The sequence below is a fragment of the Ursus americanus genome, chromosome 3 (assembly GCF_024610735.1).
Source record: "Ursus americanus isolate L20-20 chromosome 3, mUrsAme1.1.p, whole genome shotgun sequence".
Classification (NCBI taxonomy): Eukaryota; Metazoa; Chordata; class Mammalia; order Carnivora; family Ursidae; genus Ursus; species Ursus americanus.
The window spans coordinates 98,403,044-98,414,632 of record NC_142129.1 but is presented as its reverse complement, the minus strand read 5'-3'; the positions used below and the strand labels follow the sequence as shown (position 1 = coordinate 98,414,632).

The 11,589-nt window shown below is 50.8% G+C and overlaps 1 protein-coding gene across 1 annotated transcript in view; it reads left to right on the top strand.

Annotated features, from left to right (window-relative positions):
* Positions 1-1,367: 1,367 nt before the first annotated feature.
* The window catches only part of COBL (cordon-bleu WH2 repeat protein), a 264,114-nt gene continuing 253,892 nt past the window's right edge, over positions 1,368-11,589 (top strand). Inside the window, exon 1 of the mRNA XM_087860644.1 lies at positions 1,368-2,022. Within this exon, the coding sequence (XP_087716770.1) occupies positions 1,368-2,022 (655 nt within the window). The remainder of the gene's footprint in view (positions 2,023-11,589) is intronic.

Genomic DNA, 11,589 nt, shown 5'->3' with positions numbered 1-11,589 from the left:
CAGGCCCTCAGGTTATGAGTGATCTGTGAGCTAGATTTCTTGCTGGGGTCCTCAGCCGGGTCCAGGCCCACCATCCCTGGTCCGCTTCTGGGCTCTGGTCCTGCTCAGGTTGCCCTTTCCCACGTGGGGTCCAGAGCAAGGGGGACTCCTGATCCTGGGAAAGATCCTCTGACCCAGAAAACGATTCCTGGAAGGAATAGTAGCGAATTCATTCATTCAGTGCACTCTCTGTTCCTGCCTGGCACTCTTCCAGAGGCTGGGGGTGTTCACTGACGAATAAAAGAGGCAAAAGGCCCAACACTCACTGAGATCACATTCTGGGGAAGAGACAGATGACAAGCACAAAGGCAAACTGTATACTGAAGATGATATGTCCTTACCTATTTACATTCCATTGATATAGAATGTATACACCCATATTTATTTGTATATTTATATAAATGTAAGCATATATATATATATATACACACATACACTCATAAGCAACGTTTTATTTATAAATGTAAACAAACATAAGCAAACACAGGGGAGGCCTTCCCAGGGAGGCTTCCTTTCTGTGCAGGGAGCAGGGAGCAGGGAACAGGAGGGAAACTCCTGTGGAGAGCATCCCAGGCAGAGGCCTGCCCTGGGCAAGTGCTAAGGCATTTGGGAAACAGCCCAGAGGCTGAGCTGCACTGCATTGAGCTCCAAAGCCATGAGCAGAGGAAGGAAAAGGGTTCTGGGTGGGCACACCACCGGAGCAGCCAAGGCCTTGTGGGTCACAGCAAAGACAACGTTCTGTATCTGGACTGGTCCTTCTCCCTTTGTTAGGGAGAAAGCAGGAGCTCAGGGAGAGAAAGGCTCAGGCAGGCCTGGGGTTGCCCCATCCAAGCATAAGATAGGAGGGGAGCACGCTCCACCTCTCATCATTGTGCAGGCTCGCCTGATTCCGTGGCTTTTCTGCCTATTACTTCAGTGGTTGAAATCAGGTAAAAGTGTCATTTTTGGAGGTCGGACTTTCACACTAATTCAAATCTCTTTTGCTGCTTTGGGTGGGTTAGAAGAAGTGTGGGGGTAGATCAGGGACCTGGAGCCGACTTGCCCTGGGCCGGGAGTAGGCTGCCTCTGCTGGGCAGAAAGCCTGATGCCTGCACTGAAACCCACCGCGGGGCCCCACAACCGCAGCGCCCCACAGACCAGCTTGGCAAACTTGAGCATGCTTCCAGCCGGGAACTCCTAGTAGCACTGCTGGGCCCTGCTCCAGGCCCCATTGTTTCTGATTCCATAGGACTGGCAGGGGCCCCAAATCTGCATTTCTAACACTTTCCCAGGTGCTGCTGGTCAGGGACCCACTTTGAGACCCAGCGCCCTAGATAACTGTTGCACGGATGAAGCTTCCATTGGGTTTCAGGGCAAAGCCAGCGACACTGGTCACTCGCTTCTCATTCTCCAACCTCAGTCTTTCCCCGCCGGTCCGTTCACCTAGCCCTCGAGGGCCTCGCCTAGACCAGGTGGTTCCCCTCCCGCAACTCCTCCCAGCCCCGGCGCGGCTCGCGCCTCCGAATCCCCTACGCCGCCCAGATAGGGGCGCACTCCCTCGCAGGGTGGAGGAGCCCGGGAGAATCCCGGGAGGGGAGCTGCGGCGGGCGGGGTGTCGCCCCGGGGCCCAGGTGCCGCCAACCCCGTCCCGGGACGCGAGCGGCGGGCCGGGCCGGGAGCCTCCGAGGCGCGGGCGGGCGGGGGCGGTGCTCCGGTGGGCGCGGCGCACCTTGCTCCCGGCGCCCCCGCCCCGCGCCAGCCCCTCCCCGCGCGGCCCGCGCCCCCGCCCGCCCGAGACCGTTCCAGCCCCTTCCGTCCGCTCGCCCCGCCGCTGTCCTCCGCCGGCCCGCGTGGGAGGACGATGGGTCAGCGCGGAAAAAGTGAATGAGGGCGGCGGCGGCGGCAGCGAGCGCCTGACTCGGCCGGGCCCGAGCACCGCGCGCGCCCCCCGCCCGCCGGCTCCATGGACGCGCCGCGCGCCTCGGCGGCCAAGCCCCCCACCGGGTAAGTGGCCCGGCGGCCGGGCGGCGCGCGGCCCGGGGCTCCGCTCGGACAGGACGCCCGCGCCCGCACAGCGCGCACTCGGGGCAGGGGCACGGGCACTGGGGAGAGCCTGGGGCCGGGGCGTCCCCTCTCGGGTCCGCAGATCCGCGCCCGGCCGCGGAAGGGGGTTGTGTACTTTGTGCGCCCGGGTCGTTGCCCAGGTAACAGTGTCAGGCCGAGGCCGGAGCACTTTTCGCGCGGGTGTGTTTGTGTGCGCGCGCCCTTTTTGGGGTCCCCGCGGGCGGAGCCCTCACCGAGTCCGAGCCTTTCTCAGCCACCTCTGATTGATCGCCCCGGGGGCCGGGAGGGCGGTGGGAGAGCCGACCTCGGACTCCAGTCTCGCCACTGACTTGCTAGGCGTCTGTCCGCGTTGCAGTGGTCACCGGTCACCCGGCCACTGTATGCCGGACACCGTCCGCTCTTCCCGCGGGCAACAGCAGGTTCCGGGACGTCGCAGACGCCTGGGTCCCGCGGCCTCGGGAGCGCTGTGTGCAGGGCGCTGTTCTGAGGGCCTTCCTCACTTATGCTCCCCCTCCCCCTGTTCTCTGGGGTTCCCCTGGGCAGTCTGCAGGGCACGGGCTGAGACCCCAGCCTCCCAACTAAAGTCCAGGAGTGCATCCTGCCTGCGCGGTTCTGCCGGAGCCCAGACCAGTCTGGGTGTCTGCTTCCCTCCCCACACCTTCTGTACAGGGATTACACGCCGTGTTCCCGTTTTACTTGCAGAGTACCTTCCCCAATAGAAGAAAAGCTATCCTGCCCTTTCGCAGGACCCCGAGCTGGAGTCTGAACCATGCACAGCCCCAGCAGGCCCCGGGGTCGCGCGCAGCCTCCGCGGACACTTTCCGCGCCCTGCGACCGGAGAACCAGCTCACTGCCCTGGAGCAAGTGTGCTATGAGTCTTGCAAATGGAATGAGTGGTTGGGTGGGACCTGCACCTGCTTACCGAGTGGGCCCATTTTCCGCTGTGGCAACTGGTCTTGAACGAGGCAGCTTTGGGGACAACTAATCTCTTTCCTTTGCAGTTGTGTCCCACTGACTAACTCTGCCCCTGTGCCCACAGGCCGCTGTGTTGCCCAAGTCGGCCTAAGGTTTTCGAACTTGCTCTTTTTGTTTTTTGTTTGTTTTTTAAACTCTCTCTTTAATGCCAGGAAAAAGTGAGCCAGGTTAGCAAATCAAATAATCCTGGAGGTGAGGAATGTTAAAAAGAACTTTTTTTTTCAATGCACTTAGTGGTGGTTATGTAATTCGATTTGAACAAACACATTTCCCAAAGAGAAAATAAACGTGGGGAATCTCTTTTCATGGTAATGGGCTTCCCAAACTGACAGGATTCAGAATTACCTTTCGGACCTTTTGGTCTGTTGCTTTGGGAGACAGCTCTGTTTAATAAGCCAATTTAAGGAGACTGAATCCTTTCCTCACTATCACCTAATGTGAAGGAAATGGGAGAGGAGAGAGAGTATAAGAGGCCAGCAAAACTGGATTCAGAGATTATTTGTAAAGTCCTTGCAAGGAATCTGATTGTGGAGGTGAAATGGTGAATCCAAGGGCTGGGCTGGCTCCCTAGTCCTGGTGCTAGAGCAGCGAGAGGTGAATCCACAGCCGCGTTCTTCACACCGCTTTTCTGAGCTCTGGGGGGACTTCACATTTGAGTCTCCCCCTCGCCCCCAGGGAGCTAAGGGCTTTTGCTGTGGGTATGATAACAAAACCATGCAGTTGTTACCATTCATACATTTAGTTCTGTCCCTCTAATCTGCTGGTTTGAACGTCTTTGTCGGATAATTGCAGACGTGTTGCTTTTACCTTCTATTATTCCCAATTATTTTATCTCCCGTCATATATTTTTATACCTTTAGTGAAGAGACATCAAGAAAATATTGATGTGCTTATGTTTTCTAGATAGGAATTACACGATTAATAAAACCATTGTGTGTTAAAATTGGAGGACAGAAATGGTCTTGGGCTTTTGGAATATTTTATATAATTTGGGGGCATTGCTTGCCCACCAAAGAGGGTAGATACAGATGTGAAATTTCTGGGTTTGGTACATTATCGGTGGCGGTCAAGTTCTGTTGGTTCTCTCTGGTCTGCTCCTCTGTTGCTTGAGAATAAGGCAGTGCTGGCCATGTGCTCCGGGGAAACTTGTTTTCTGTCTGATAGTGCGAGGTTTGGCTATCAAATCAAACTTGCAGCAAGCTATCATTTTCCCACATGCTAGCAAACAACTGATGTAATGAACCTGCAGATGACTGAATCTGGCATTCCTTCTTGTATTATGTGGAGACGGGCTGGCCAGGGAACAATGAAATAAGGGAATTTCGCATTAGAAAGCAAGGTCTCCGGAGGCCATTCTTGAGGATCTCTGAAGGGACAATCTGTTAGTGGACATAGATTGTATATCCCACCAAATTATTCATAAGTAATCATTAGTTATCTTTATTGAGTACACAAATATACATTTTTAGTGGGATTGGAATTGTATGTTTTTAATAGTAATTTCATTAAAACAAGGATTTATGACTAACTTAACTGTCTGGGAAAAGTATTCTTATAGTAAGGAGGCAAAAACTGACAAGTCGACCCGATGTGACTTCTAAGGAATGTTAGAGCTCCTTTACAGTGTAATAATTGACAGAATATTCTGGAATGCAAGGGAAGACGTATTTCCTTTTAAATATATTTAAGTCTGTGTAAGATAAACTTTGAGTTTATCCGCTTACTCTTAGTTTCTGTGTTTGAGTGTTTTTGAGATCCATGCCGGTCGTGGGTGGGAATAGAACACAGGGTTAAACTTCCCTCTGGCCTCCGTATGAATGAGACAGAGTGTTTGGGTTTGGCAGGATACTGGTTAATTTTTTTTTTTCTATGGAGGAAACACATAGTTCTGTCGAATCGAATAGTCTCCAGTGACACAAAATGTCAAAACCGACGGGGCATTTGCTCAGTGGCTGCTTTCAAGCACCGTCCTTACATAAAAATCAGGGAAAGTTGGTTCACGTTCCTTGGAATCTGAGCTTCATGGAGACATAGCTGATGTGCATTTCTCTGCATCAATTTGTATGGCTTTCATCAAGTTGTTAGAACAAGAAATGATCTTTTTTTAATTGATAGAAGTGGATAATTTGAGCGTCTACTGTCCTGTCACCACCCAACAAAATAGTCTAGGAGCTGCTATCTTAACAGTGACTGTGGGTCATCACAATGCTATTTTCCATTTTAACTCTGACAGGCATACAAATGTTGCTAAAATATATTAATGAGTGTACACTGTAATAAGAAAAAGTTTAGGTTTCTAGCCTTTTTTTTTTTTTTGCAGGTTTCTAGGCTTTTGGCTCACATGTTTACATTCTTTAAAATGATAGTATGTCTGATTATTTGTTACGTTGCACTTTTCCCATTGAACTTTAAAGTGGTTAGTTCTGGGCTATTCTTTCGGTTGGCAATATATTTAAGACTGCAAAAGTTAGGTGGTGTTTGATGTAACCTGGAAAGTAGGCCTAAGAATCATATTCTTTTGTACTTGTAATTTTTATGAAAAAGTTTGAGGAGTTGGACAGTCCCCGGCGACGATATCAAATGACCTTAGGGCACTTTTAATATAAGGTCACTTTTAATATTTCCTCCGTGGCTGCATAAGGACGATGAAGCAAAATTATGATTTAAATTGGGAACGCAGATATTTGTACAATATTGCCCCTCTCCTGCCTGCTGGGCCTGCACCCCCACCCCCCGCCCCGGGCTCTCTGCGTGGCCTTTTTCTGGCCAGCCAGGTCGCTGATCACTGGAAAGGCACAGGCAAAGCGACAGCCCCACACACACGCAGCCTTGCGTTCCCATGGTGGCTGGGACCTGGGAAGTGAGGTCCTAACTTGGGTGCACCCAACAGTGCGCCCATAAATATTAAGAAAACAGTGATTACAGGCTACATCTACACACCATAATAAGCAGTTTGTGTTTCTAGGACTTCTGTGTTTTGTTATTAATTGTTAAACGCAATTTTATAATTGGTCGGAAGGTTTAAGCAGTGAGCAGAAGTATTTGATACCAAAGTCGTCTATAGATTGAGGATGTGGGGGTTTCAAATATGGAAACACGTGGTTGGGATTTGGGCTTGAACTAAGTGAAAGCACGTAGTAGAGACTTGGGTATTTATTATGTGACAATTCCCTACGCCCCTTTAGTCTCTCTCTGTCCACGTTTAATTAGGGGTCCTGTGGCTTTTATGTGTCAGTTCATTTTACTGAATGTGGTTTTTCACTTACTTTGTACTTTAACAACAGATTTTGTATATCTCCTCATCTTTGTACTTTTTCTCTACTTCGCATGTTTGATACCGAATTATATTATTGATACATTGATGATATGCCTTTTTTCTGTTTTAGGATTTTAATTTCTTTAAACAAATTTTAAATGTTGGCCCCACCCCTCCCATTTTATACCTTCCGTTTCTCATTTTACTGTGTCACCAGAGTGTTTATCGTTCTGGGCCATTTGCTGGCTTTCAGCACTCGAGTGGGTGGCCATGTTGACTTAGGTCACTCTTCCTCCATGTTTCCACACGGCTTTATTTTGCACCGTCTCTTCCTGTGGTAGCATTATATATTTTTCTCATGTATACTTTGGTTTTATTTGCTTAATACAGAGATAACGATGGCACTCATTTTCAAGACTTAACGGTATTTATTTGAGATTAGATTTTGCTGTGTACTCTGGTGAGACAAAGTGACAGCAGTCTCCAACAATGTCTGTACTTCCTACCACCTGCCTCAGGAACGTCCCCACGCTTCTGAGCGATCCCCTCTGGAGACAGCTCACTTCCCCAGCTGGGAGATACTTTGTGGCCTCTGGGGCTTTTACAAGCTTCCATCTGGTTTCCCTAATTAGGTGGTGAGCTGTTGCTTGCCAAGACCATATTTTCTACAGGTCATGTCCAATTAGAATAAATTCTACAGCCAAAAACATTTCCAATAAAAAAAAGAAAAAAAGAAAAAAAAGAAGCTTTTTTCTTTCTTTCTTTCTTTCTTTCTTTCTTTCTTTCTTTCTTTTTTTTTTTTTTTTAGATTTTATTTATTTATTTGACAGAGAGAGACAGCCAGCGAGAGAGGGAACACAAGCAGGGGGAGTGGGAGAGGAAGAAGCAGGCTTCCAGCAGAGCAGGGAGCCTGATGCAGGGGTCGATCCCAGGACACTGGGATCACGCCCTGAGCTGAAGGCAGACGCTTAGCAACTGAGCCACCCAGGCGCCCCAAGAAGAAGCTTTTCAAGCGACCATTCAAATGTATTTCATTTAGGTCCATTTGATTAGACAGATTCCCAGACCACAAATGCTTTTGTGTAAACACTTCCTTAGATTCATTCACCACCTCCACCAAACCAAGCAATGCCTTTTTATGAGACACAGATTGGTTTAGATAAATCATTGAAGTCCTCATCCCTTTTCAGAAAAAAAAAAAAAAAAAAGTGAGGCACATCGCCAAAGATGAGCCTGTCATGTCAGGAGTCCTGGTTCATGGATCCCCTCCCCCACCCCCTTCCTTCTCACTCTGTGGCCCAAGAACCCAGATGAGGAACCATTGTCTTAGAGACACTCTCCTTAGGGACAACAGACTGTCCTTTCTCCCCGAGGACACACATGGACATGCTCGTACCCTCCCTGGGCACAGAGGATAGGGTCATTCATGGCCAGGCGGCCCTAATCCATGCCTTTGCTTGGTCAGTCATCCTGTTTGACTTTCTCCCACTGAAGACTGACGGGCAGTCTCAGGGGGAGGACACTGACTCAAGAATAGGAAGACCTGGGTCCTGGGGTCAGTCATGCAGGATTCAGTGTACCCTTCTTAGCAGAACCTGCAGGTCAGTCCCTGATGTGGCTCCTGCCCGTTTCCCGGCCCGGAACATCTAACAGCCGTGCCAGGGTGACGATGTTGTGTGGCTGTGTCCCGTATAGCAGCTGCCCAGCACTTGAAAGGAAGAGCTGAATTTCTCACCTTCTTTAATTTTCATTGCTTTAAATATAAAGGGTCATGTATGGCCAGCAGCTCCTTAGTGGACTGAGTAACTCCAGCTTCTGTTTTGTCCCTGTCCCTTTGTCCTTCCTGAACCTTCCTGCTTTCTCCTACTTTCCCTCTCTTCCTGGCCTGTGGGTTTCTTGCTCCTTGCCCAGAAGATTCCTGCTCATCCTTCTAGCTGCTGCTGGGGGCTCTAGCCGAGGCTTCCAGACCGTCCGCTGGGCTCCGTCTCTCCTGCCACTGTCCGCTCCCCCTTCTGGAACCCTTACATGGGCGTAGGGCTTTCCATCGGCTGGTCTCCGACCCACTGAACTGTGAGCTTCTCAGAGGCAGGGACGTTACTCTGTGAGTGTCGTGTCATGAATCTGTGACGCAGGACGGGACACACGGTAGGATGAGGTATGTGAGCTCTGCTTCCCATCTGTCAGTGGAGGGTGCTGATAAGATGATCTCAAGACCCGTGAGCTCCACAGTCATACGATTCAACGTGTTTCCAGAAATCCTAAATCCCTCCTTGAAAAAAAACAACTTTTTTCTTACACTGCTGCTTAATCTTATTTTTGCCAGACTATACGACAGCAGACAGATCAGTTGTCACTGAAATATCCCAGGCTCCGACCCGCTTGCCAGCTGTGCAGACCTGGTCTTTGCAGACCTGGGAGGTGTTAGGTGTCTTATTTTGAGGAACATGAAGTATTAGACACCTCACAGTGACAGTGGCTGGAAGAGGGGATGATTTTTCCCTCGCCGGTAAGTCCAAGTCCACATTGGTATTTCAGGGCTGGTATTGATCTTTAAGTTTGTGCCCCTCCCCGCATTTTTAATATGTTGAAATCCTAACATCCAAGGTGGTGGTGCTGGGGAGTGGGGCTTTGGGGGGTGCTCAGGTCATGAAGGTGGAGCCCTCATGACTGGGATTTGTGCCTCCTAAGAGACCCGTGAGCTCGCTCAGCCCTTCCACCGTCTGAGGATCCAGCGAGGAGTCTGCATCCCAGAAGAGGGCCCTCACTGGGCCTCTCTGGCATCTTGACCTTGGACTTCCAGCCTCCAGAACTGTGAGCAGTAAACTTCCGTTGTTTCTAAGCCACCCAGTCACCGGCATTTGCGAGCGCAGCCTGAACAGACTGAGAAGAGGTGCCAGTCACAGGGGACTTGCTTCTCTCTGTCTTGTCGCTCTGCTTGTACCTGCTGCAGCCCAGCCCCGGGAGCGACGGTGGAAGGGGGTCATGCCCTGTGCTTCAGGGTCTGACCTGAAATGTGCACATTTCCCTTCCCTCTTATCTGCCGGCCCAATCTGTTTTTTGTTGTTGTTGTTGTTTTGTTTTTTTGATTGTGGTAAACTTCACATAAGGTAGCAGTTACTGTTTGTACAGTTCGGTGCCGTTCCGTACATTCTCATTGTTGTCCAGCCATCCGTCTTCAGAACTCTTTCTTCGCAAACCTAAACTCTGTATCTGTTAAACCCTGACTGCCCATCCTCCCACCCCCAGCCACCCGCTGCCACCATTCTACTTCCTGGGCCCGTGAGTGTAACTCCTCTAGGGACCTCATGCGGGTGGGATCACAGTGTCATTTTGTCACTGGCTTGTCTCACTCCGTGTCTGCAAGGCCCATCCGTGTCGTGGTGTGTGTCAGAACATCCTTCCTTTTTAAGGCTGAGTGAAACTCCGTAATGTGTGTTTCCCATGTGTTTATCGCTTCAAATACGGTAGACTATTTTGCTTCTACCTTTTGGTGATTGTGACCAACACTGCCATGAACATGGGTGTGCAGGCAACCGTCCCTGCTTTTGCTACTTTCGTGTACACACCCAGAGGCGGGATTGCGAGACCATTTGGCGGTTCTCTCCTTCATTCCTGAAGAAGCACCACACTACTGTCCACGGCAGCTGCACCATTCCACGTCCCCACACACAGGGCTCGAGGGTTCTAGTTTGTCTGTGTCCTGGCCATTGACCCAGCGTCAGTCACCTGGTTGTTTAAAGTCTTGGAGGAGGAGGGAACAAGAACCAGGGAACCGGAACCAGGAAACTTCCAGCGGCCTCTGCGGACATGGTCCTACGTCCAGCTCCCGGTGCAGGCGTGCAGAGCTCTGGCGTAAGTGGGCAGACAGGGTTCACAGACATGCTCCCCCTCCTTCCTCCAGGATCCTGGGAGACCCGGGGCTTCCTCAGAATGAGTGCCTCTGGCAGTTCCTTGGCCTCTGCTGGAAAACATGTCCTTAGTTTGCTCTGAGCATGAGTCACAGAAAAATGGTGCAGGGCTCAGTACCATGGCCGTGGGTCTACTTGATGCAGAGCCCCGTTGGCAGCTGGCATCCCCGGGCAGCAGTCTCCCTGTGCATGCTGCCCCCAGCACAGAGTCGGTGGCAACGCCTGCCCCCTGACCCCACCCAAGAGCCAAGAGCCAAGAGCGCTCTGACACACAAGGCCAGTGTTGACTGGAGCTTTTTGGCTGCAACACAGCAGGGCACTCACATTTTTCCTTTCTCTGGGGTCTCGGTTCTTGCCACGCCCTCTTTGGCTTGTTCAGAACGGGTGCCAGCCTTGAAGGGTAGGAGGGGAGAGGATTTCAGAGCATGGTCCCCCTCGGGGCCCTTGGGGTGTCTGAGGTTGGATAATCAGGGCTTCCCACCTCCCTGCTGGCCCGGGCATCAGGTGGGTTGGGAGAGCTTGCCTGCAAAGCATTTGTCTCCGTGTCTATGCTGTGTGGCCTTAGGAGTCAGGGGGTAGAAGAAGAGAGAAACCAGACGTATTGACTCCACAATCCTGTGTAAAGACCAGTTTCATACTGAAGTACCACCCTGAGGTTCAGAGTCTTACTGGGGAAACTGGCTGTGCATGTCCTTGAGTGTGCGTGTGCACGTGTGTATGTGTGTGCGTGCACTCGTGTGGGCGTGGATGTGTGTGCGTGCACATTCATGTGTGCCCATGTGGGTATGTGTGCATGTGTGTGTGTGCCCATGTGCATTTGGACACTCGTGGAGACGAGTGTCAAGTTTAAAATCACTTGCAGCACTTGGCAGAGCCCCACATTCCCAAATCAGATCCTGGCAGTTTTTTCAAGCCTAATGTTTTGAGCGTTGAATGTAAAAATAGCTCGGGTGGGAGTGATAATACAGCAGGAGTGTATGCTTTTGTTCATGTGGCTAATTTTTGAGACTTAAATAGAGTTTTGTTGTCTGGAGCCCTCTTAATTAAGAGCACAATCCCCTGATGTTCGGTAAACAAACCATTAGGCTGGAAGGAGAAATGTTCCCTGTGGCTAGAAGCAAGACATCTGCCACAGAGCGTAGCTGCTGGTTGAGACTCCCCGCCCACCTGCGCGCCTGCCCGTCTTCTCACTGTCTGTAATTATCATGTAGACTTGTTTGGGGCAGGATTGGAAACTTTCTCCTCCTCTGAGTGGAAACCACTTCTTACATCATAAAGGCTAACGGTGTCTTGACAAAGCCTGTGGGAACTGGGAATTGCCTCTGGCTCCCAGAGCCCAATCAGCCACCTCGCTTTAAAAAATGTTCA